This window comes from Euleptes europaea, chromosome 2 (assembly GCF_029931775.1).
Source record: "Euleptes europaea isolate rEulEur1 chromosome 2, rEulEur1.hap1, whole genome shotgun sequence".
In the NCBI taxonomy this organism is placed as follows: domain Eukaryota; kingdom Metazoa; phylum Chordata; class Lepidosauria; order Squamata; family Sphaerodactylidae; genus Euleptes; species Euleptes europaea.
This window is the reverse complement of record NC_079313.1, coordinates 12064815-12091768: the sequence shown is the minus strand read 5'-3', so window position 1 is coordinate 12091768 and position 26954 is coordinate 12064815. Positions and strand designations below refer to the sequence as shown.

At 50.4% G+C, this 26954-nt stretch overlaps 1 protein-coding gene across 1 annotated transcript in view; it reads right to left on the bottom strand.

Annotated features, from left to right (window-relative positions):
- Window positions 1-17677, bottom strand: part of ACSBG2 (acyl-CoA synthetase bubblegum family member 2) — a 54040-nt gene extending 36363 nt beyond the window's left edge. The window contains exons 1-3 of the mRNA XM_056844391.1: window positions 17568-17677; window positions 5363-5433; window positions 4404-4645 (exon numbers count right to left, since the gene is read on the bottom strand). Of these exons, the coding sequence (XP_056700369.1) occupies window positions 4404-4645; window positions 5363-5433; window positions 17568-17677 (423 nt within the window). The remainder of the gene's footprint in view (window positions 1-4403; window positions 4646-5362; window positions 5434-17567) is intronic.
- Window positions 17678-26954: the final 9277 nt, after the last annotated feature.

Here is a 26954-nt window from a genome sequence, read left to right as displayed (position 1 = left end):
CCCTGGAGAAAAATGGCTGCTTTGGCCATTGGACTCTATGGCACTGAAGCCCCTCCCCTTTCCAAATTCCACCCTCCTCAGGTTCTGTACCCCCCAAACCTCCCACCGGTGGCAAAGAAGGACCTGGAAACCCTAATTCACTCTCTTCCTCACCCAACCACCTCTTGCTTTCCTCCCAAGTTCTGACTGCCTTTGATCGCTCGTCCACTGCCCGTAACTAGAGACTGGTTTGGGGGGGCACATTGTGACCAAGGGGGCAGAGCTGAGTCTGTCAGGCTCCGCTAGCAAGACTCCCTACAGGGCAGGGAGCAGCATGCTACCCCCCTCCCCAGTGTGCCCGGGCTCTGGGCATGTACGTTGCTTTTGCTGGCTTAGGGTAGGAATGACCAGGAAAGTTGGAGCTGCCTTCCCTCCCCGGATCTGACCCAGGCATGGCAGAAGCAGAAAATCCAAGGATGTGAATCTCTCCCACCTTCAGCCTGAAACGGGATGCTCTATCCAACCTTCTGGGCCCTTGTTCCGCCCCCTGGATAGACCACAACCCCAGGATAATCCACGTCAAATGCTTTAATCTCCTTAAGAGGGCTTTCAGTATTTCAGCATTTGTTTGGAAACCAGAACAAAAAGGTAATGTTGGGGCGAGGCAATCGGGAGATGGAGAAAGAGCCGTCTGCAGCCCAGAGGTCTCATTCTGGCCCATCTGTGTAATTTTAAAACAGATCGAGTGGGGCAGGGCTTCGTCTTCCAGACAGACACAGAACTTGGCCAAAGGGGAAACGCACCCCATGGATGCGCAGCTCAAAACAGAGCCCCGCAAGACCAACTCCCTGTGTCAAGCATACATAGAAACAGTGCTGGAAGGAACCTCAAGGGTCATCCGGTCACACCTCCTGCACAATGCAGGAAATTCACACTACCTTCCCCCCCTATTATGTTAGGTGCTGTGGAGCACAGGCAGGATGGTGCTGCTGCAGTCGTCTTGTTTGTGGGTTTCCTAGAGGCACCTGGTGGCCACTGTGTGAACAGACTGCTGGACTTGATGGGCCTTGGTCTGATACAGGAGGCTTTTTATAGAATCATACAGCTGAAAGGAACCACCAGGGTCATCTAGTCCAACCCCCTGCACAATGCAGGAAATTCACAACTACCTCCACCCCACACCCCCAGTGACCCCTACTCCATGCCCAGAAGATGGTCAAAATGCATCATCTGCCTAAGGCAGGGGTGGGGAACCTTTTTCCTGCCAAGGGCCATTTGCACATTCATAACATCATTCGGGGGCCATACCAGGTGTAGATCTCCCAGTGGGGGGGGGGAGGCTAGGGTTGCCAGGTCTCCAGCCACCACCTGGAGGTTGGCAACCCCAGGGGAGGCCACACAGAGAAGGCCTGCAGGGCGCCTTCACTCCCCCCTCCCAGGCGGGAGGGCAGCCAGCGGTGGGCCCGAGCAAACGAGGCGCCAGGCGGGTGCAGCCTGCAGTCGATCGGCAAGGGAGGAAGGGAGGAAAGAAAACAGAGAAAGAGGAAACAGGAGGGAGGGAGAAAGAGAGAGAAAGGGATAAAGAAATGGAGAGAGGGGGAGAAAGAAAAGTAAAGGACAGAGGGAAAGAAAGAAAAGGACGGAAGGAAAGAGACAGAAAAAGAGGGTGAAAGAAAGGGAGAGAAAGGAGAGTGACAGAAAAAGAGGAAGAGAGAAAAGCCTTCCCCCCCCCCCAAACACACACCCGTGCACACCGGCCCTGCACGACCAGGCTCCAGCCTCCCCGGCCCACACACACACAGCGGTGCACGGAGCCCCGTGCGACCGGGCCCCAGTCTCCATGCCCTCCCCCCCCAGAGTCCAAAAAAGGCCCCCCTGAAGCCCGATTGGCTCCCGCATGCATGCTCTGCCGCCGGGAGCCGCCGGCCTCTTCCCCCCCCTCCCGCTATTCAACAGCTGACAGGCAGCGTGAGGGGCTTACAATGTGCCGTGGCGTTCCTGCACGCCGCTGCTGTAGGGGGCAGCCTTGGGGGAAGAGTCCCTCCCCCTCCCCTCTCCTCTTGCCGACCAACAGCTGACAGTCGGCGAGAGAAGGTCCAAAGGGCGCTGCAGCGTCCCTGTAAGCTGCGGCCCCAGGAACACCCTCGGGGAGGGCCACCCTGAGTCCCGCCTCCGCAGCAGGGTCCCAGAGCTCCCGAGGGCCACAAAAAATGTCCTCAGGGGCCGCATACGGCCCCTGGGCCTGAGGTTCCCCATACCTGGCCTAAGGTCATAAAATCAGCGTTGCTGACAGATGGCCACGAAGCCTCTGCTTAAAAACCTCCAGGGAAGGAGAGCTCACCACCTCCCAAGGAAGCCTGTTCCACCGAGGAACCGCTCGAACTGTTAGAAAATTCTTCCTAATGTCTAGACAGAAACTCTTCTGATTTAATTTCAACACGTTGGTTCTGGTCCGACCTTCTGGGGCAACAGACAACAACTCGGCACCCTCCTCTCTATGATAGCCCTTCAAGTACTTGAAGATGGTTATCAAATCACTTCTCAGTCCTCTCCTCTCCAGGCTAAACATACCCAGCTCCTTCAACCTTTCCTCACAGGACTTGGTCTCCAGACCCCTCACCATCTTTGTTGCCCTCCTCTGGACACGTTCCAGCTTTCTTATGTTATGTTCCCCCAACCACCACCCCCAGTGACCCCTGCTCTATGCCCAGAAAAAGGCAAAAAAAAAAAATCTCCAAGGTCCCTGGCCAATCTGGCCAGGAGGAAAATTCCTTCCTGACCCCAAGACTGGCATTACTCTGGGTGCGTAAGGACCACGAGAGCCGAGCCTGGACTCATCCTTTCCTGCCCTCCCTCTCACGATCTGCCTAAGTTCCCATGCCCTCCCCAAAGGCTGTTCCCAGAAAGGGAGGGGGGTAGAAAGAAACCCTCCAGAAAGTATTGATGGCAAAGGAAGAAGCAGCCCTCCCAAAGGGAAGAGACACCTGGATTTCAGAGTGAGACAACTACCTGTGCCACAGGGCACAATCCGCTAGGAAAGTGCCCAGCGCCACCGCCATTCATGGGCAAGAGCATGTTAAGGGCTGAGCGGAGGATGAACGGGCCATTTGGAGATACTCATGAGCACATGAAGCTGCCTTCTACTGAATCAGTCCCTTGGTCCATCAAAGTCAGTATTGTCTACTCAGACCAGCTGCGGCTCTCCAGGGTCTCAGGCAGGGGTCTATTCACATCATCTATTTGCCGAGTCCCTTTAACTGGAGGTGCCGGGGATTGAACCTGGGACCTTCTGCATGCCAAGCAGATGCCCTACCACTGAGCCACAGCCCCTCCCACACACTCCCCCCCTCCAGCTCAGGTCCCACAGGTCTCTACAGCCAGCATTGGCAGAAGTCCTCAACGTCTCTTTCCACTCCAAGTACAACCTCCACCTACAGGGAAGAATTTGTTCATTATAGGAACGTAAGAAAGGCCATGCTGGATCAGGCCAAGGCCCATCAAGTCCAGCAGTCTGGTCACACAGTGGCCAACCAGGTGCCTCCCGGAAGCCCCCAAACAAGACGACTGCAGCAGCATTTATCCTGCCTGTGTTCCACAGCACCCAAGATAATGGGCATGCTCCTCTGATCCTGGAGAGAATAGGTATGCATCATGACTAGTATCCATTTCGACTAGTAGCCATGGATATCCCGCCCTCTCCTCCATGAACATGTCCACTCGCCTCTTAAAGCCTTCCAAGTTGGCAGCCATCCCCACATCCTGGGGCAGGGAGTTCGACAATTTAGTAAGAATATAAGAAAAGTCCAGGTCTCCCAAGCTGTTAGGTGCCCAGTGAATTGCGGTGGTTAGAGCGTCAGACTGGGAGACCCAGATTCGAATCCCAGCTGTGCCACAGAAGCTTGTTGGGTGGCCTTGGGCCAGTCATGAGCCTCAGCCTAACCTACCTCGCAAGGTTGTTGTGAGGATAAGACAGAGGGGGAGAGGATAAGATGGAGGGGGAGAGAATAATGTAAGCTGCTTCAGGGGCCCCCACTGAGGGGAAAGATGGGGTATAACTGAAGTAAACAAAAGGGACCCCCTTCCTTGTTCTCTCTGGGCCTCCTCTACCAATGGAAGAGGCAGCGGCCCACTGCATGTGGAAAGCGTGCGCTTGTCCACTACCGATAGGGGTGCCAGCTGTGGGAGATTTTGGGGGTGAAGGCTGGGGGAGGCGGGGTTCGGGGAGGGGCCTCAGCAGGGTATACTGCCATAGAGTCAACCCTCCAAAGCAGCCATTTTTCCCCAGGGGATTTGATCTTGGTCACCTGGAGATCCGCCATAATAGTGGGAGATCTCCAGGTGCCCCCTGGAGGTTGGCAACCGTAACCACCAAGACAGAAAAACCCCTCCCCCGGCACCCTTAAAAAAAAAAAAACACCTCGCACCTTGAGAAAGCTTTTGGCCACCTTCCGGCTCTGCGCGTAGTACTCCTTGTAAGTCAGCTTGGTCCACGTCCCCCCTTTCTTCGAGGCCAGCGCGTAGAAGTCCCCGTATTTCCGGACGGCCTCGAGGAGCAGCTCGTTAATCCTGACAGGGGGCTCGCAGCCGATGCCGCTCTCGTCCATTCTCAGATTGACTTCCCCATCGCGCTTGGAGGTCCAGAGCCCTATGGAAGAGGGGGGTGGTCCTGGAGAGCCACGGGGGGGGGGGGGGTGGAGACAGAAAGCATTCAGTGCTGGTCCTCTATGTTGGGAGAGGGTGTCGAATATCCTGAGATTGGGAAGGCCCCCAGTTCAAATCTTGCCTCTGCCAGAGCCTCACTGGGAAGCCACTTCCTCAGTCTTCCCTCCTCCATCTGTAAAATGGGGATAATTCTAACCCCCCTTAAAAAGGCTGTTGAGCAATAGTCACTTCCCCCCATCTGAAACCGCTGCAGGTTTTTCATCATTCTTCAGTGTTGTTTTAGGGTTTTAAAAGTCTCTTAGGTTGTTTATGCATGGATACTTTCACTCACGTTCACCACCACCACCACCACGCCCCCGTCTGTCTTGGTTGTTCCTTGGAGTTATGCATGAGTTTTCCCTCCATTAGAGATGACCTTGCTGCCAGCCCTCACAAACCCCAGACTTTCCCGTTCCTCTGTTAACCCGGTTCTTCCCTCTTCCCTGAGCTGAGCCTGGGTGAAATCTCCGTGCATAAGGCAAAGTGCGGGATACGCAAGCTTTGTTTCGCTCACAGCCAATTACAAAGAAGCATGTCCAGAGGCAGGCATTCAAATGCTTCCTGCAGGTGGACACCTAGCAGTCGCAAGGCTCAGTCAAAAGCAGAAATTCAGGGAACTGCAAACATCAACTGGCCACCTCTCTGCCATAGATCCTCCTTAAGCAGAAGGGGGCTTGCCTACCTTTGGATTTGAACATCTCCGCTTTGGACTCCTCAGATTTTTCTGCTACCTTGGGAAGATGGTTTTTGATACTGCCAAGACACAAACAGAACAAAACAGAAAAATAAATAAATCAGGTCTTTGAGCTCTGCACTGACTTGACACGCAGTGGATTAAATGGGTTCCTCATTCTGTCACAGAGCCCCCCACCCCCCCAATATCTCCATAGCGCTGCAGCTCGTTTTACTCTCTTCACTTAAAAAAAGGAAATAAAAAACAGGATTACCATCCAATGCAAGAGCCTCCAATTACTGATTCCGACCCGGCTTCGGTTGGAAAGAGAAGAGCTTGCTATTCCAGCCACCAACTGGGGGTGGGGAAGAGTCAACCACCTGGGTACTATGGATTTCGACAATAGGATTTCAGCAATAATAAGGTCAGAGGCAGAAAAGGATTTCGTTCCCACAGAGGCGACCGCAGGTTTAAACATTTCCCAGTATGCTCCAAAGAAGCTAGCAATGGCAATTGGAACACCAATCCTCGCTTTGGGATTGAGATTTCAAAAGCATAACAAGCAGCCAAGCAACTACCACATAATTGTACTACCATCAAAGATACGCTATATTGCAATTCAGCAATCAAAAGTAAATTTCACATACACACACCCTGCGGGAGGACACTAGGGCCGTTTACGCTTGGTAATTAGCAGCGCGTTCCAGGCTGAAGTGCCCCGCATATTTTTCTGATTTTTTCAAGCTGAACTGTCATTCCAGATGTCACTGCAAAGCCGGTGCATACCCGCTTCGCATTTCTTAAGAGCCCCTTTAACGCCCTCCGCCGCTGCATCGAAGCATTCACTGAAGGAAGCATGCAGAATCCCAGCTGCAGCTTAGCTTTGCAAATGACGATTGCTAATGGCTATGTAAACAACGGAACGGGCAAGTGGGGGTGGATTTTTTTTTTACTTTCTTCTCTTGCATCAGGACTGTGAACAGTCATTTTAAAGGTTGGATTTTTAAAAAATCAGCATTGAGCGAGGAGCAGAATCGACCCTGCATAAATGGCCTAGCAGTTAAAAGATTCCCCAGAAGTAGTAATAGTTAGAAGGCTGCTTAACCAGGAATCTGTTACCAACAAGGTGCAGCGCAAAGTCTGGGGAAAGGTGTAGCCCAGGCTAAGTCTATCTCAATAGACCACAGCACTGGGATGGGAGACCACTAAGAAAGTCCAGGGTTGCTACGAAGAGACAGGCAACGACAACCGCCTCTGTTTATCTCTCGTTTTGAAAACCCTACGGGGTCACCGCACCAAGAAGCTCCTTGTCCATGATCGCAACGCTTTCTGTCCCCTCTGAAGTTAGAGGCACTTGGGGATGAATCTCAGAGATATTACTCATATGATTCTGGGCCTTGATTATTTTGTAGCGCAGAACCAGCCCCCCAAATCCAACAGGCAAGAGTAGGTTGCCAGATCCCTCTTCGCCACCGGCAGGAGGTTTTGGGGGTGGAGCCTAAGGAGGGCGGGGTCTGGGGAGGGGAGGGACTTCAATGCCATACTGTCCAATTGGCAAAGGAGCCATTTTCTCCAGAGGAACTGATCTATACTGGCTGGAGATCAGTGGTAACAGCAGGAGATCTCCAGCTAGTACCTGCAGGTTGGCAACCCTAGGAAAGAGACAGATGCTGGCACCCCTCTGCAAAGCAAGCCAGCCAGCCAACCCTTTTGTAAGCAACGCACGCAGCAGGGGACTTAGGAGAGGTTCCCGGGTCTCATACGGGCTAGCCCTCACCCCCCGAGGCCCCGGCCTGCAGTTACCGTCAGTGCAAAAGGCTTCTCTCGGGAGTGGACTTCATTCCATTTCAACGGAGGCTCTTAACGCGTCCGGGCTGGGGAGGAAACCAGTGCGGTGGACGCAATTCGCTCCTCCTGTTCTACGAGGGTACCGGGGTTGGGGAAAGGAGGGTTTCCTCCCCACCCTTTGCAACAGGAGGGGGATCCTGCAGCGGGGTCTTCCTGCCGCCACTGCCGGCCAAAGCAGGCTGCCTTCTAGAACCCCGGCGTTGTGACATCAAGAGAATCTCCCAGGGGTTCCAGGCCTAGCAGGGCAAGGCAGGAAATCTCTGCAAACTACTCTTCGCAGAGAGCACAGACGTTATTTCCATGCTTATCAGGAAGGATAAGCATCACAAATATAGGAAACTGCCCCCAGGGTTCTTCAATAGGGTTGCCAACCTGCAGGTACTAGCTGGAGATCTCCTGCTATTACAACTGATCTCCAGCCGATAGAGATCAGTTCACCTGGAGAAAATGGCCGCTTTGGCAATTGGACTCTGTGGCATTGAAGTCCTTCCCCTGACCCCTCCCCAAACCCCACCCTCCTCATGCTCTGCCCCAAAAACCTCCCGCCAGTGGCAAAGAGGGACCTGGCAACCCTATTCCTCAAGGATTCATTTCTGGAGCAAAACGGATCCTGGAGAGCCAGCGTGGTGTAGTGGTTAAGAGCGGTGGTTTGGAACAGCGGAGTCTGATCTGGAGAACCGGGTTTGATTCCCCCACTTCTCCACATGAGCAGCAGACACTAATCTGGTGAACCGGGTTGGTTTCCCCACCTGAAGCCAGCTGGGTGACCTTGGGCAAGTTACAGCTCTCACAGCCCCACCTACCTCAAAGGGTGCCTGTTGTGGGGAGGGGAGGGGAAGGTGATTGTAAGCCAGTTTGAGTCTTCCTTAAGTGGGAGAGAAAGTCGGCATTTAAACACCAGCTCTTCTTCAAAGGACAAACCCACCGCGCATAGACTCGATGCAGCTATCAGTTGAGACACTTATTCATATTATCAGCCAGTGTTTTGTAGTGGGTAGTGTGTTGAACTATGACGTGGGAGACCCAGGTTCGAATCCCCGCTCTGCCATGGAAGCTCAGGGGGGGGCCTTGAGCCAGTCACACTCTCGGCCTAACCTACCTCACAGGGTTGCTGTGAGGATACAATGGGAGACAGAAGGTTGTACACCACTTTGGGTCCCTGCTGGGGAGAAAGGCATGGATACATGAAGTAAATAAAAAATAAATAAATTATAACAGGGTCCTCCTCATTTGCTCCATTTTTATCCTGCCTTTCTTCCAAGGAGTGCAGAAGATCCTCCCGTATAGGCAAAATGTGTGGGGAGAGCAAGGCAACCTCTGAAGGGCGGAAAAGACACGCATACTCAAAAAAGAAGCCCCGAAGCAGTCGGCAGGGGTGACCACGGGGTAACGTCCCAAGAATCATAGAGTTGGAAGGGACCACCAGGGTCACCTAGTCCAACCCCCTGCACAATGCTGAGAGTCCGTTGAAAAGAAGGGGGGGGGAGAAGGAGAAACTGGCCTCCTCAGGGGCCCCCTCCAAGTGCTGAAAGAATCCCTGAAGGATATGATGTGAGCTGGGCAGGAATTTCCCTGCGTTTATTTCCCCTCCACCCAGATCTCCAGGAATGTCCCAACCCGGAGTTGGCAACCCTAATTACAGGCCTCGTTCTACGCCGGCGTCCTTTTGGAACGCGCGAGCCGATTTAAAGTTGTTCTTCTTAGCCGCTTGTAAACCAGGTGCCATCGGCCGGAACTAATCGCACCTCCCCAATTATACCGCACCACCCCAGATTAAGGCAACCCCCCCACACACACAAAAATGCCGCACAGCCGAGACTAAACTTTACCAATAAGTTAGCAAAATATGCAAACTGCAGTCGTGCTGTGAAAGCCTGTAAGTGATCAGAAATAAACAGCACTGGCCTTACCCTAATGACTATGTCCTACTATCTATACAGTATATTTAACAGTGTGGGTACAGTATACCTACAGTATAATTCATAATAAAACCGCAACAATATTGAACAAAAATCCCGACAAGTTTTGTAACATCCGACTTTTGCGGTCGCATATTTAGTGTTTAAAGCGACAGTCCACATCCCCACAATCTGGAGCAATAAACGGATTATGGGATGGCGACTGTCACTTTAAAAACCAAATATGCGACCACAGATGTCGGATGTTAAAAACTTGTCGGGGTGATTTATTGTATGCTTGGTAGTCTATAGATAGTCGGGATTTTTGTATGTTATATATAACTCGTTCAATATTGTTGTGGTTTATTATGAATTAAATGATGCATTGTAAACTGTAAGGTAAATGTCCCCTGTGCAAGCACCGGGTCATTCCTGACCCATGGGGTGACATCACATCCCGACATTTACTAGGCAGACTTTTGTTTATGGGGTTGGTTTGCCAGTGCTTTCCCCAGTCGTCTTCCCTTTACCCCCAGCAAGCCGGGTACTCATTTTACCGACCTCAGAAGGATGGAAGGCTGAGTCGACCTTGAGCCGGCTACCTGAAACCGACTTCTGTCGGGATCGAATCCACTGTTAAATATACTATATATATATAGTAGGACGTAGTCATTAGGGAGACTAAACTTTACGGCATGAAGATCGCACCAGCCAGATGTGTCTGCCATCCTCAATCCTAAATCCCTTTTTTCCTTGACAAAAGGTATGAGGCAACTCACCGGGACTGGGGCACGTTCAGTCGAGCAAGGAGTTTACAAACCACGCAAGGTTGCTCCGTGACAACCGGGAGCCCCATTATCAGCTCTGGGATCTCGTTCCGAAAGAACGCAGCCAGAAGACTCTGCTCCCAGGAGAAGAAATTAAGGTTTGGCGATGCCAGCCAAGCCAAAGGTCTCCTCCGGGCAGAGTAGCGGTGGAGGTTTTGGCCGAGGGAGCCCGGGGAGGTTGTGGGTTTGCTGAACTGGCGCCCCAAAAGAGGGCAGAAGCGCCAAATGCTGGCGGTTGGGGTTCAGCCCGTACAAGATGGGGCTGAGATCCCCTCCCCGCCCGGGCCCCAGGCCTAATGTTTGGGTGTGTTTCTGGACCCAGGTCTGCTAACAGTTGCAGCCAGCAGTACCATTAAAATCGCCAACCTCCAGGTGGGGCCAGGAGAACTCCGGGAATTACATCGGATCTCCAAACTACAGAGACCCATTTCCCTGGAGGAAATGGCTACTTCGGAAGGGGGGATAGGGTTGCCAGCTCTGGGTCGGGAAATACCTGGAGATTTGGGGGACGGGACTGGAGGAGGGCAGGGTTTGGGGAGGAGAGAAGAAGAAGAGTTGGCTTTTATATGCTGACTTTCTCTACCACTTAAGGGAGAACCGAACCGGATAACAATCACCTTTCCTTTCCCCTCCCCACAACAGACACCCTGGGAGGTAGGTGGGGCTGAGAGAGCCGTGACTAGCCCAAGGTCACCCAGCTGGCTTCATGTGGGGCAGTGGGGAAACCAACTTGGTTCACCAGATTGGCGTCCTCCACTCATGTGGAGGAGTGGGGAACCAAACCCGGTTCTCCAGACTAGAGTCCACAGCTCCAAACCTCCGCTCTTAACCACTACACCATGCTGGCTCTCCCGGGAGGGATCTCACCAGGATATAATGCCATACTGTTCACCCTCTGAAGCAGCCATTTTCTCCAAGGGAACTGATCTCAATTGTCTGGAGATAAATTGTAAAAGCTGTAAAGTTCCAGGTGCCACTCAGAGGCTGCCAAACCTAAGGGTGGACTCCATGGCATTATACTCTGCTGAAGTCCCTCCCTTCCCCCAAACCCTGCTTTTCTCAGGTTCTACCCCCAGATCCCCAAGAATTTCCCAACTGGAATTTGACAACCTTAAGTACCACAGGACCAAACCTGGTGCATCCGTTGCAAACCCTGCCTGGAGGAATTCCCAGGGTAGGCTGGCTTTAAAAACTCCTTGGGAATAGCAGCTGGTCCAAAATCATCACCAGGACTAGGCAAGTAGGTGATGGAAAAGACCTCTGCCTGAGACCCTGGAGAGCCTTGGAGAGGGGCCATGGCTCAGTGGTACAGCATCTGCTTGGCATGCAGAAGGTCCCAGGTTCAGTCCCCAGCATCTCCAGTTAAAGGGACTAGGCAAGTAGGTGATGTGAAAGACCTCTGCCTGAGACCTTGGAGAGCTGCTGCCGGTCTGAGTAGACAATACTGACTTTGATGGACCAAGGGTCTGATTCAGTAAAAGGCAGCTTCATGTGTTTATGTGTTCAGGTAATACCTAGGGGGAAATTCCTTCATATGATATTAAGTGGGTTAAACTTGTTCCCTGATTCCAATAAATTAGTATTTTTATTGTCAGATACCGACTCATTTATCACGTACAGGATGTCACTTTCCGCTCTAGCAGCTAAAAAGATAAGCGCTATACTGGCGCCAAAGAATATAACTAGCCAGAACGGATGGCCAGCTAGGGGATATTTTAATTATATTGTATTTTACCATAATTTATAAGGCATTTTATCTTTTATCTTCATTGTATAATGTTTTTGTTTTATAGTCTTATTTACTTTGTAATGGCCTTTGGCTATCTACAAAGAAAACATTTACTTACTTACTGGCCCAGATTGAGAGACAGCAGCCACGTGCTTCAATCCACCCAAGGAAAAGTGGCAGTTTTGCATAGCCTGCTAAAAATACATTTCCAGCAAACCAAACCCTGCCTTCCTCTTGCCAGAAAGGAGCCTGCTGTTCTATTTGAGAAGTTCTTTTCTTTAGTAAAACTTGTTCCTTAAAGATCAAGCGGTTTGGACAAGAAGTTAATTCTTCCCTGTTGATACCCCCCTTTGCAGTATACAAAGCCCTAAAGCAGAGAGCAGCCGTATCGAGAGCAGGTGGTTCCATTCAGACAACGCACCAAACCCAGGTTAAGAAAGCCTAACAGCGATTTGGTCCAATGCCTGAATTGACAAGTCAAGATCAGTATTGGCGGAGGGGGGGGAAGAAGAGAATCTGCCCTGCTACTTTGTTCACTCCCCTAACCCTGCTTAAGGTAGACTGCCTCTGATCATAGAGGTTCCATTTAGACAACGGGGATAACACCCAACATGGTGTAGTGTTGAAGAGTGGTGGTTTGGAGCAGTGGACTCTCATCTGGAGAACCAAATGAGCAGCAGATGCTAATCTGGTGAACTGGATTTGTTACCTCACTCCTACACGCAAAGCCAGCTGGGTGACCTTGAGCTTGTCACAGCTCTCTTAGCGCTCTCTCAGCCCCACCTACCTCACAGGGTGTCTGCTGTAGGGAGGGGAAGGGAAGGAGATTGTAAGCCAGTTTGATTCTTCCTTAAATTGGCATATAAAAACCAACTCTTCTTCTCCAGGAATTTAAAGGTCAGCTGATCCTCACCTTGCACCGGGGAGTTCCACAAGTGAATTCTGGGCTGTGAAACAACATCTGTCCTCACCCTCCTGCCAATTGGGTAGTGAGTGACTCCCAAATTCTAGCATTATGGGAGGAGAAGAAGAAGGCAAAAGTGTTCTTCCTCATAATTTTACATGACTTCCAACCCCCATCCTCTTCTTTAACCTGAAAAGCCCCCAAATCCTTAACTTTGTACTCCAATCCCCAGATCACTTGACCCAAGACAGGGCAACCAGTACACCTTGTCCTGGTTTGCCTCAATTTTCCCTTCCAGCAAGCGGTGACCCATCACATACAGGTTGTCCAATGTTCAAACTGCTTGCGCAGAAGATCAATTTGTTCCTTCTGAAGAGTTCAAGAACCGGGTCTTCTCAGTTCAGGCAACTAGCACAAAGCATCCTCCTGGGGTAGGGGAGAATCTCCATGGGTTAATTTTTGGCTATTTGTTTTAATCAAATGCAATGTGGCTGGTGCGAAGAACTGCCAGCCGAAGCAAAACAGCTGAGACAGAAAACTATGTTTAATGATTCAAAACGAAATTATAAGGAGCTTGGTGGGGGTAAAGGAAGGCAGACAAGCCATGGTCCTTTAAAAAAAAAAAAAGTGCTTCACTGAAACTTTTTCAGAATAGGAAATATTGGCTTTCTGGCCAGCTGTAGCTAGAAACAGGATGCAGGACTAGCTGAAGAAGAAAAAGGGATGTTTTTTATATGCCGATGTTCTCTACCTTTTAAGGAGTCTCAAACTGGCTTACAAGCACCTTCCCTTCCTCTCCCACAACCGGCTAACAAATCTTACAATCGCCTACCTTGTGAAGTAGGTGAGTCTGAGAGAGCTCTAAGAGAACCGTGACTAGGCCTAGGTCACCCAGCTGGCTTCATGGGGAGGGGAGGGGAAACCAGCCCAGTTCACCAGATTAGAGCTCACGTGGAGGAGTGGGGAATCAAACCCTGTTCTCCAGATTAGAGTCCACTGCTCTTAACCACGACACCACACTGGCCTGATCCTACAAGATACTTCCGCACCACAGCAAGAGCCAACACATCTGCCAGGTTTATTCCCACAATAAGAAAATCCTAGTTTCTCTCTCACTTCTGATGCACGTCATTGCATAGGCTGGATGCTTTCTGGGGATTGGCAGTTAAACATTTGGTGGTTTGGACCAGGAAAGAAAAACAGCTATTTTAGAAAACGCTTCCTCTGCACCAAGCAAGGTGTGCTGGCCCACTAGGGCGGGGTGCTCCTGTAGCAGCACGGTGCTCTGAAGAGGCCTGCAGCAGGCGGGGCAACAGGCTGGGGTTTCTGAAGCCGAGGCTTCTACAGCTGGCAGCTGTATTAATTGGGAATGGGAGTAATAACGCAGTCCAGTAACAGTCCAAGGTCAGTCAGGGTGAAAGGCAATCCATCAGAGCGAAAGGCAGAGTCAGGGTCAGGCCGGTCCAAGGTCAGGCAGGGAGTCCAGAAGAATTCAGGGTCGAGAAAGCAGTCCGAGTCAATACAGCGTCAGCCAGAGTGGAGTGCCGCAGGTTCGCCACGCGTTGCTTCCACAGATTCTGCTGGCTCAGCCTTCCTAAATACTTGCAGCTGTCTGGGGGAGGCAGCTTCTGTAAAGACTCACTCACTATCTTCATGGCTGTCTCGGTTCCTTCTTTGTTGTTCCAACCTGGCTGAACGCCGGCGTTGTTCTGCCAGGACCCGGCCCATTTTCCTTCGACGAGTCCCAGGAGACATCTGTTCCTCATGGTCTCCCGGCTCCCTGGGCAGCTTCCTTGATGTTCCTGGGTCGGCCGGCGTCTGGTCTTCTTTAGGCTGCTCTGTAGCCGGTGACTTTAAGGTATGTCTTGGCAATACATCGTCATCAGCTGTTTTCTCTGTCAGTGTGGGTGGGGAAAGAGGACTCTGTCCCTGGATCTGGTCTCCGTCAGAGTCTGAATCTGTTGTCAGGCAGCCTCTGACACAAGGCCAGAAGCCAGACTGTAAAATAGATTCTCCAGTATTGGCACTTGGAACTTAAAAGCTGGCCCTACCAGGCGGCAGAAGAGAAGGAAGAGGAGGAAGAGAAGGAAGAAGAGTTGGATTTTATATGCCGAAATATTGTCGAAGGCTTTCACGGTCATTGGTCCTTGTAGGTTATCCGGGCTGTGTAACCGTGGTCTTGGTCTTTTCTTTCCTGACGTTTCGCCAGCAGCTGTGGCAGGCATCTTCAGAGGAGTAACACTGAAGGACAGTGTTATATGCCGACTTTCTCTACCACTTAAGGAAGAATCAAACCAGCTTACAATCACCTTCACCTCCCCACAACAGACACCCTGGGAGGTAGGTGAGGCTGAGAGAACTATGACTAGCCCAAGGTCACCCAGCTGGCTTCGTGTGTAGGAGCCGGGAAACAAACCCAGTTCACCGGATTAGAGTCTGCTGCTGATGTGGAGGAGTGGGGGAATCAAGCCCGGTTCTCCAGATCAGAGTCCACAGCTCCAATTAGAAGAAAGAGAAGCTGTTTTTGCGTGCCACTGAAATAGCTAGGACAAAGTTTGAGTTCTTCAGCACTCAGACCAGGACCAACAACATTTTCCAGGGGACAAGCTTTTGTGAGCCAAAGCTCACTTTGTCTGATTAATGGCCCACAGCTACCTGCCTGAAATTAAAAGAGCTAGTTAAGCATAGCCGGGGGGGGGGGGAGTTTCCGAAGCCGGCTCCCTTTGAAAGGGAGCCCGGAATGCGCCAGCCCTGCTTAAAAGTTGCTTTTTGGACCCAGGTCACATGGGTCACATCGCACAATCTTCACCCATCTGCCAGCTGCTATCAAGAGCCCGTTTATGACTCAAAATCAGCCAGGGTCTAGACTGACAGAACTTTACCCTAGAATAGAATTGTTATGTTGAACATAAGAAAGGCCCTGCTGGATCAGACCAAGGTCCATCAAGTCCAGCAGTCTGTTCACACAGTGGCCAACCAGGGGCCTCTAGGAAGCCCACAAACAAGACGACTGCAGCAGCATTTATCCTGCCAGTGTTCCACAGTACCTAATATATTAGGCATGCCCCTCTGACACTGGAGATAATAGGTATGCATCATGACTAGCATCCATTTTTACTAGTAGTATGTTGGAATAAAGTTACGCTGGAATAATTGGTGGTCTTTTAAGATCGTTTTGCTGCTACAACAGACCAATACAGCTGCCCGTACGGGATTTTACGGACCCGGCAGCCAGGATGTGTGTGTGCGCATGCCGTCAAGTTACAGGTGACTTATGGCGACCACGTAGGGTTTTCAAGGCAAGAGATATTCGGAGGTGGTTTGCCATTGCCTGCCTCTGCGTGGACTGAGAGAGTTCTGAGAGAACTGCGACTGGTCCAAGTTCACCCAGCAGGCTCCATGTGGAGGAGCGGGGAATCAAACCCGGTTTGCCAGGTTGGAATCCGCTGCTCTTAACCACTACACCACGCTGGCTCTCATATCCTGGGCAGCCAGGGAATGTTACTTAAGATCTAAAGCAAAGAGCAGGGCAGGACAGAAAGGGGTAACAACTTTAGTTTTCTCCCCTCGACTGGGTTTGGGAACATTTCAACAGGCCGATCGTAAGCACGGCCATAATTACGGGAGACGAGAATGTTTGCCGGTATTTAGGAGAAAAACGGAGCCCAGGTTACAGCTAACAGGCTTCAGTTAACTGAGGCCGCAAAAAGTGTAACAAAACGTTTGGAACGGACTGCCACCAGATGGAGGGACCAGATTCAGAAAAGCTTACACGTCTTCAGAAGGGGATCAGGATCGCTAACAGAACCTCCACGTTCAGGGGCAAACTGTCAGTTGAGAGGGATCAACTGTGGAGGCAGACTCAGCTTCAGGCCCTGCTTGTTTCCCAGGAGGCATTTGGCTGGGCGTCATTAACAGAGGCTGGATGAGATGCACTTTGCACCCGAGCTATCAGAGCTCATCTTCAAACTTGTACTTTTTCCAGGGTCAGCTCTGGGAGCCAGTGTGGTGCAGTGGCTAAGAGCGGTGGTTTGGAGCGGTTAAATCTGGTTGATTTAATCTGGTTTGATTCCCCACTCCTCTACATGAGCAACATAGCAATGGACTCTGATTGATGTGTCCCCCCATTAACATTGAGTCCAATGGAGTAAATGAGGACAAGGAGGCTGGTGTGAGCTTTAGGCTTGCTTTATTGGCCAAGAAGTCATAACCGGGTGATCCAAGACACAGACAATGAGCTCTGCAATCCTGTCACACCGAGGAAGGGGCAATGCAAGAGGTTTTATAGACATTCCAATCAAAATTCGATGTTAGCTTGTCACTGCAACGTCATTTGTTTCTACAGCGCCAGCGTGAGCATTGCTACATTACTGAATAGAACTCTATTATTCCCTTGCATAGAGAAACGAAACTTAAAGGAGGAGTAGGTGGGAGGAAGGCTGTTCCCTTATGTGAGAGGAAAGATTCCAGCCTTTGGCATATGTGTGTGTGACTACTTGCTGAAGGAAAGGGGGGTTGGGGCCACTGACAAGCGGCTTCTGTGGGTATGTGTGTAGCTTGCGTGTCTGAATGAGGTTACTCAACCACTACATGATCTGGAGAACCGGGGTTTGATCTCCCACTCGTTCATATGAGCGGTGGACACTAATCTGGTGAACGGGGTTGGCTTCCCCACTCCTACATATAAAGCCAGCTGGGTTACCTTGGGCTAGTCACAGCTCTCTTAGAGCTCTCTCAGCCCCACCTACCTCACAGGGTGCCTGTTGTGGGGAGGGGGAGGCGATTGTAAGCCGGTTTGATTCTCCCTTAAGTGGTAGAGAAAGTCGGCATATGAAAACCAACTCTTCTTCTTCTCTGCAGCTTTTCCTTAATTCAATGACTCATGTGAGAAGCAAGTGTCCCAGGCCTCATTGGCCAGAGCAGACACAATTCACCCCTCCTCCTCCAACTCCTCACAACAACCCAGCAAGGCAGGCTAAGCTGAAAGGTCACAAAAAGAAGAACTAACCTGGGCGAAGCAGTCACCGACACATCGCTGAGCGAAACTCCGTTGAGTTCAGGGAGGGAAGATTTCAGGACCTCAACCGAGGAATCTGAGAATACAGCCGGTGCCTCCATCCTGCAAGGGGTGGAAAGAATTACTAATTTAGATGGGAGGCGAGTTCAAGAGGTTGCATTGCCTTCTGCTGCTTGAGGCATACAAAGCTCTTCTTAGAATGCCATCAACATCATTTGCATGGCTGTTCTATCAACAGAAGTATAATGTCCAGATCACGCAAAGTGCTGGTATCACTTTACTCTGCTCTGGTTAGATCTCACCTAGAGTACTGTGTTCAGTTTTGGGCACCGCAAGTTAAGAAAGATGTAGACAAGCTGGAACGGGTCCAGAGGAGGGAAATGAAGATGGTGAGGGGTCTGGAGACCAAGTCCTGTGAGGAAAGGTCGAAGGAGCTGGGTATGTTTAGCCTGGAGAGGAGAGGACTGAGAGGTGATATGATAAGTACTTGAAGGGCTGTCATGAGAACATAAGAAAGGCCCTGCTGGATCAGACCAGGGCCCATCAAGTCTAGCAGTCTGCTCCCACAGTGGCCAACCAGGTGCCTCTAGAGAGGAGGATGCCGAGTTGTTTTCTGTTGCCCTAGAAGGTCAGACCAGAACCAACGGGTTGAAATTAAATCAAAAGAATTTCCATCAAGACATTAGGAAGAATTTCCTAACCGTTAGAGCGGTTCCTCAGTGGAACAGGCTTCCTTGGGAGGTGGTAAGCTCTCCTTCCCTGGAGGTTTTCAAGAAGAGGCTAAATGGCCATCTGTCAGCAATGCTGATTCTATGACCTTAGGCAGATTATGAGAGGGAGGGCATCTTGGCCATCTTCCAGGCATGGAGTAGGGATCACTGAGGGGTTTTGGGGGGGAGGTTGTTTGGAATTTCCTGCATTGTGCAGGGGGTTGGACTACATGACCCTGGTGGTCCCTTCCGACTCTATGATTCTATTCTATGATTTTATGAAATGCCCCCCTGCTCACTCCCATGAATGGAATTCCCTCCCTGGCTTTATATTGTGTGCCACCTCCCCTTCCAGACCCGTCCTCAAATGCCATTTCCCTTTGGATCAAGTCCCTTCTTCCCTGCCCCAACTGAAAGAAAATCCAAGTGACTTGAATGCAACTATGGTCAGTTTCACCCTGCCTAACAACCACCCTGCCTAAAATCCAAGCGACTTGCATGCAACTACGGTCAGTTTCACCCTGCCTAACATCTCTTGGACTGACCCCATATTTATAGTGTAAACTCAATGGGGGCAGTCCCCCCATCAGCCTTGGTAACCCTTTCCACAAAGGGCTGACTAATCCAGACCCAACCAGCGCCAGAATCCTAGCAACCACGAGGCCATCTGCACCCGTCAGGTATTTGTGTGCTTGGGTAAAATAAAAAAGGAGCAACAGTTTGGAGCCAAACAAACCCCATCTTTGTATTATTAGCAACCCAACCCGGCCTGAATAAGATGCTGTTTCTAAAGGGGGGATCCAGCTTTACTCAGTGCTTGCAGGAAATGAAAGATGATGCGCTTGCCGATTTCTTTTTGAGCTCAGGCAGCTGCCTGTGGTCACGTGTCCTCCGCAGAAGAGAGCGGGCTTAGCAGATGTCACGGTTCTTCCTGCCCTACATCTGGAGAGGGGCCCATCCGGCCACACACCCCTCCCACAATCTTTCCGCCAAGTCATTCCCTCCACTGGTTCAGTGATGACCGACTAGCCCTGCTGACCCAATCGAATCATTTCTGTTACTGCTCATCGCGACATTCAAGTCCCCAAAGAGCATAGAGGAGAGGGATTTTCCGGGGAAATTTCTGCCGCAGCTGCACAATTTGCAGCTGTGCCCAGCTGAGAACACCCTGGCGTGCATCACTTGGCACAGAGATATAAATTTTTAGGGGACATTGTTCCTAGCGGTAAGAAGAATAGTTGGGTTTTATACCCTGCTTTTCTCTACCTTTAAGGAGTCTCAAAGCAGCTTACAATCACCTTCCCTTCCTCCCCCCACCCCATAACAGACACCTCGTGAAGTAGGTGGTGCTGAGAGAGTTCGGAGAGAACTGTGACTAGCCCAAGGTCACCCAGCTGGAGGCTTAGTGTGGAGGAGTGGGGAATTGAACCCGGTTCTCCAGATTAGAGTCTGCCACTCTTAACCACTATACCATTCGACGGCCAGCAAGACTTCGAAGAAAAATATAACTCTTCACCCTAACACATCTCATGCCCATAATACTGCCCTGGGGGATCAGGCCACAAAAGGGGCATCTAGACTGGCACGCGTCTCCTCCCCAAACAATAGCCTAGCAAGTGCTCATTCTGGAACAACTTCCAAGCAAGGCATGAAGGAAATGCCCACCAGTGTCCTCGCAGCCAGGCCCTCAAAGGAAGACTGCACCTGAACATGGAAGCTCCATTTGGCAGTTCAGGCTTAGCTATAGGTAGATCCATCTGCCACAAGGAAAATCTGCCAAACCTCCACCCCAGCATCCACACACAGGTAGTGGCTTCCCAGAAGAAACAAACCCTCCCCTCTATTGGACCACGGCATAAAACACTGAGCTAGACTGCCTGCTAAGAGGGAAGCACTACTTAAGCTATTACAGCCAATAGCTACCAAAACTCCCCCCGCCGCCCCATTTTAAAGAATTGCTTATTTCATCCTGGCCAGATGGATAGTTTCTTGCCCTATCTGAGCTTCTCAGAAGAAACAAACCCTCTCCTCTATTGGACCACATCCAATATTGAGGTAGACTGCCTGCTAAGAGGGAGGCTCTACTTAAGATATTACAGACAACAGCTACCAAGAAACCCCCCCCCCCATTTTAAATAATTGCTTATTTCATCCTGGCCAAAAGGATAGTTTCTTGCCCTATCTGAGCTTCCCAGAAGAAACAAACCCTCCCCTCTATTGGACCACGGCATCCAACATTGAGGTAGACTGCCTGCTAAGAGGGAGGCTCTACCTGAGCTATTACAGCCACCAAGACTCCCCCCCCCCAATTTAAAGAATTGCTTATTTCATCCTGTTTGCCTGCTATCCTTTTCCTTCCCCCATCCAGCCAAAATTCAGAAATTTCCATAAAGAAAAGATTAGAGCTAGAAAGATTAGCTGATGGGGAAGATGTCAAGTTGACTTCTGATGTTTGTCTCCTCTTCTCAAAACTTTACCTGCTCCACTACCCGGTTTGCCATTTCCATGGATGCCTGCCACTTTCTGATACAGAGAGATGGTTGGCTTTTTCTTAGGCAAGCATCTGGTTAAAGATAAAAAAGTCATGCTGACAAGTCTAAGCTGGTGCATGAGGTGTGTGTGGGGAGACTGACAGGAAGCCAAAATAACAAGTATTTGCAAAACAGACTCATCCAGTGAACATAAGCATGGCTGTGTTTGTTCTGTAGCTGATACAAGCACTTCAACCCATCCCCTGTCCACAAAATCCAGCATCTATCCCCCTAACACCAGCCTTTTTAAAGTTTCTAGACCTCAAGGCCAGCTTGAATGCTGGGGCTGCCAACCTCCAGGTGGTGGCTGGCGATCTCCCACTATTACAGCTGGTCTCCAGGCGAAAGAGATCAGTTCACCTGGAGAAAATGGCCACATTAGAAGGCGGACTCTGTGGCATTGAAACCATAGAAGTCCCTCTCTAAACCCCGCCTTCCCCAGGCTCCACCCCCAAAATCTCCAGGTGTTTCCCAACCCGGAGCTGGTAACCCTATTGAATGCATACAGGCACTGCTTGATAAAATCAGAAATTGGTGGGGTGGAGGAAACCGGAGTCAGTATGGGCATCGGACTAGAATATAGGAGGTTCATTCATTCATTATAATTTATTGCGGTCATTGGCCAGTATCACAAAGCTAAAACATCATTAAAACAACAGTTCAATACAACAACAAAATTAGCTGCATGAACATTGGAGCTAGTCAAATGGGTTTAAAACTCTGCGTCAGCTTTAATATCGTTTCCCCATGTTTTGCATATCCCTAGACAGAATTTGCCAACTTGTCTGGATACCCAGTGGTTTCTGTCGGACAACAGATATTCCAGTTTGGCCGCATCAGATTAATCAAGAAGCTCAACTAACACTGGCTGGAGATATTTTGATTTGGCCTCCTGTAGGAGGTTCGGATCATTCTGCCTTGAAGCTCGTTAGGTAACATTGGGAAGCCCGGTCTTCTAGTCAAAATGAATACCAGTCATGATGCATACCTATTCTCTCCAGGACCAGAGGAGCATGCCTATTCTATTAGATGCTCTGGAATACAGGCAGGACAATGCTGCTGCAGTCGTCTTGTTTTTGTGGGCTTCCTGGAGGCACCTGGTTGGCCACTGTGTGAACAGGCTACTGGACTTGATGGACCTTGGTCTGATCCAGCAGGGCCTTTCTTATGTTCTCTAATGGCACTGGGCCGTTGCAAAGATGAAACGGAGGAAGAACGACGTGTAGCGCTCCAAACGTTTTGGAGGAAAGTGAAAATTCCCAAGAAGATTTAGACCGAGGACTGGTCAGGGCATTGGTAGCTTGCACAACTCCTTGTGAGTAAGGTGGTAATTTCAGGCTTTCAATTGGCACTTGCATAATCGCCTCAGGTGAGTCGAAATCTCCTCCAGGCGACCAGACAAGGAAGATGTTTGAAAATGCTTTTCTAATATATTCCACGTGGGTCTAGTTCAGAGAACTAGTTTTTGGGAAGGGATGTATATGGGAGGAGGGGTGGCTTTTGCCCCACTGTATGGTTAAATTTACACTGCCGTTTTCTATCAGCACTACATATCTTTGGCTCGTGCCCGTGAGATCAGACACAGGCAGGCACGGCAGCGCCATCCTCTTAATGCTTGTTGTGCAAGAAGGTTTCTCAACTGGGCCAAAGGTCTTTCCTACCCATGCCAGCCAGGCCAGGGTTACCACAACCTTAGGTGAGCATCGTCTTATCTATATGGCAGTCCTCAGCAAACAGCACAAACGGTTTATTTTGGCTGGCAACGCCTTGACTTAAAAAAAAAATACAAGCTTGGACATGAGTTTTTCAATAAATGTTCCCGCCGCTGCCAGCAGCCAGAGGCTTCCTGGCTGTGATGCCCTAAACTACTGATTTGATTCTCAGGTCATCCCACGATGAACACATGAACAAATGAAGCTGCCTTCTACTGAATCAGACCCTCGGTCCATCAAAGTCAATATTGTCTACTCAGTCCAGCAGCGGCTCTCCAGGGTCTCAGGCAGAGGTCTTTCATGTCACCTACTTGCCTGGTCCCTTGAACTGGAGATGCCGGGGATTAAACCTGGGACCTTCTGCATGCCAAGCAGATGGTCTACCACTGAGCCACGGCCCCTCATAGGAATCACAGAACCATAGAGTTGGAAGGGGCTAGGCAGGCCATCTAGTCCAACCCACTGCTTAATGCAGGATCACTCTAGACTCGAGCATCCCTGACAAGTGCTTGTCCAGCCTCTGCTTAAAGACCACCAGTGAGGGGGAACTTGCCACCTCCCTAGGAAGCTGGTTCCACTTTCGAACAACTCTTACTGTAAAACAATTTCCCCTAATATCCAGCCGGTACCTATCTGCCTGCAATTTAAACCCATTATTGCGAGTCTGATCCTCTGCTGCCCAGCAGGAACAGCTCCCTACCCTCCTCTAAGTGACAGCCCTTCAAATACTTAAAGAGACCAATCACGTCCCCTCTCAACCGCCTCTCCTCCAGATAAAACATTCCCAAGTCCTTCAGCCTTTCCTCGCAGGGCTCAGTCTCCAGGCCCCTGATCATCCTCGTCGCTCTCCTCTGCACCCACTCCATTCTGTCCGCATCCTTTTTGAAATTGGGTCTCCAGAACTGCACACAGTACTCCAGGTGAGGCCTGACCAATGCAGTGTACAATGGAACTATAGCATCTTGCGATTTGGATGTTACGCCTCTGTTGATGCACCCCAAGATCGCATTCGCCTTTTCTGTCACTGCATCACACTGGCTGCTCATATTTAACTTACAGTCCACCTGTACCCCAAGCTGTGGCTCTTGGACGAGACATCTGCCTTGCGTGCGGAAGGTCTCGGGTTCAAAACGCAGTTAGACCGCTCTCTGCTGAGAACCCTGCCAGTCTGGGAAGAAGTTGGCAGATCCAAGCCAGCTCCGACTCTGCATAAGGCAGCTTCAGGTACTGACGGCTACGCCCTTCTGCTGAAAACCAAGAGGGACACAGCTCTGCCGCAAAGCCACTGCCTTGCATACCGAAGAGACCAGGGTCAAATCCCAATCTAAGGTGTCTTGGAAGGACAGGTCAATATAAGAACAGCCATGCTGGATCAGACCAAGGCCCATCAAGTCCAGCAGCCTGTTCACACAGTGGTCAACCAGGTTCCTCTTGGAAGCCCACAAAAATGACGACTGAAGAAGAGAAGGTTAGTCTGGAGAAGAGAAGGTTAATGGGTAACATGAAGAGAAGGTTAAGGGGTGACATGATAGCTATGTTTAAATATTTGAAGGGATGCCATGTTAATGAGGGAACTAGCTTGTTCTCTGTTGCTTGAGAGGAGTAATGGATTTAAACTAAGAGAAAAGCGATTCCACCTAAACATTAGGAAGAACTTTCTGACGGTGAGGGCGGTTCGACGGTGGAATGCGCTGCCTCGGAGGGTGGTGGAGTCCCCGCCTTTGGAGCTCTTTAAGCAGAGGCTGGGTGGCCATCTGTCGGGAGTGCTTTGATTGTGGGATCGTGCATAGCAGGGGGTTGGACTGGATGGCCCTTGTGGTCTCTTCCAACCTTGTGTGATTTTGTGACTGCAGCAGCATTATCCGGCCTTTGTTCCACAGCACCCAATATAGCAGGCATGCTCCTCTGATCCTGGAGATAATAGGTATGCATCATGGCTAGAATCCATGTTGACTAGTAGCCATGGATACCCCTCTCCTCCATGAACATGTCCACACCCTCTTCCAACTTGGAAGGTTGTAAGAGGGGAGTGGACATGTTCATGGAGGAGAGGGCTATCCATGGCTACTAGCAAAACTGGACACTAGTCATGATGCATATCTATTCTCTCCAGGATCAGAGGAGCATGCCTATTATATCAGGTTCTGTGGAACACAGGCAGGATGGTGCTGCTGCAGTCGTCTTGTTTGTGGGCTTCCTAGAAGCACCTGGTTGGCCGCTGTGTGAACAGACGGCTGGACTTGATGGGCCTTGGTCTGATCCAGCAGGGCCTTTCTTATGTTCTATTTGTCTATGGAAAGCTTTCCACCCTACATCCGTAAATACAGTCTGTCTATAGTTGTCTGGGTGGTCGCTGTGCTGATCAACCATGAAAGGTGCGTTAAATGTGGGGCATGAAGCACGGACAAACAGCAGCCCTGGTACACAGCGTACCTGCCTTCTTTTTTGCTAATATTTAAATATTTAAATTATTGGGTTAAAGTTGTATTGGAACCTTCCCCTGGAAAACCCACATCACGACTGACCAGAGGTCATTGAACCCATGTGGTGTAATTTATACAGCGACATTATATGGGATTATGCTCCCGTGATGAGAGCTTGTTTAATTATTTAGCCAATTAACAATTAGATCTGTTTTTATAATTGTAAGGTTAGAATCATAGCGTTGGAAGGGACCACTGGGGTCATCTAGTCCAACCCCCTGCACAATGCAGGAAATAAAAATATATGCAGGTTGATTGTATTTTATAGTTTTTTTAATATTGTATTTTATAGTTTTATATTGTATGTTGTTGTACTCTTAGCTGCCCTGAGCCCGGCCTCGGCCGGGGATAGAAGGCTGGGTCTAAATTGGGTGGTGGTGGGGAATAAACATTAAAAGCAGGTGAATTTGTTCAGCATGGCTTTATACTACTTTGCCACCCCAGAGGGCCTCAAGTCGGTTGTTAGAAACACTTCCTCCGCCGAAAAAGTGCGTCCGTTTAAGAACATTTTAAAAGTTAGGGGGGGAACCACGCTCAGTCTACACAAGGGGATGCGTTCTTTTTGCACAGGGAAGACCTCTTCTCTCAAGGGAGTTCACATTGTACGATCTACCTGGATCATCCCAGGACAGAGTTCTCCTCGCTTCATTTCCCCTACTCTGTTTTCAAGTTTACAGCTTTTTTTAAAAAAGCCGTCATCAAGATGAAAGTCTAGAGACAGCTTTAGCATTCTTCGGGTTTTTGCCCTCCTCTGTAGCTTCCCCCAAAAAATCATCTTGGTCTGGGTGGCGGCAACTAACCACTAAAATCATTAAATTGCCACAAGAAGACTGAAGGAAAGCGTCTGTTATTGTCCTTAGGGTGCCCCGTAGCTTGACAATTTAAGGAAGAAGAAGAGTTGGTTTTTATATGCCGACGTTCTCTACCACTTAAGGGAAACTCAAACCGGCTTACAATCACCTTTCCCTCCCCCTCCCCACAACAGACACCCTGTGAGCTAGGTGGGGCTGAGAGCTGTGACTAGCCCAAGGTCACCCAACTGGCTTCATGTGGAGGAGCGGGGAAACAAATCCAGTTCACCAGATTAGCCTCCGCCGCTCATGTGGAGGAGTGGGGAATCGAACCCGGTTCTCCAGATCAGAGTCCACCGCTCCAAACCACCGCTCTTCACTACTACACCACGCAATGCATTGGGGGGAAGGGATGACCAGCTGCGTTTCCCCAGTGGAGAGTTTGCACAACCAAGCCCTATCTGTGTTTCCTCAGCAAGGTAAAAGGCAAAGGTCCCCTGTGCAAGCACCGGGTCATTCCTGACCCATGTGGCGACATCACATCCCCATGTTTACTAGGCAGACTTTTTTTACGGGGTGGTTTGCCAGTGTCTTCCCCAGTCATCTTCCCTTTACCCCCAGCAAGCTGAGTACTCGGCAAGGAGTCCCCCTTATTTCACTGGCTTCCTCCCAAGTAAAGATGATCACAGCTTCAGAGGGTCACCGTTACAAAAGCCGTACTACAAAAACCATGGCGACAGCAAGCCCCCCAGCCGCGGCATCCTGGCATCCCCAGAGAGCCAGATTCTCAGGTTTGTTTTTAATTCTCACTGCCGCTCGGCTCCGGTTGCTTAATGGCAGCCGGGCGCACCTGCCGCAGGGCTTTCCATCCGCAGGATCATCCCAGCCAGCTCAGCCAATCGCAAGCCTCCTAGTCATCGCCCCATCATCCCAGGCCTCGTCATGCGAGGATGGTCTCCAGATGCTCCCGGGGTTACTAGAGCGCATTCACCTACTCCCAGGCTGAACTCCTAACGGAGAACCTCCAGCCGGCTTATTTCCACGCACTGGCTCAGCAGAGGAGGGGTGGGCGGAGAGGCCGCGCCAGTCCGCTAGATCACCATCTGCCTCTCGGGCATCCACAAAAGGAAGATGCACAAGGAACCGGCAAA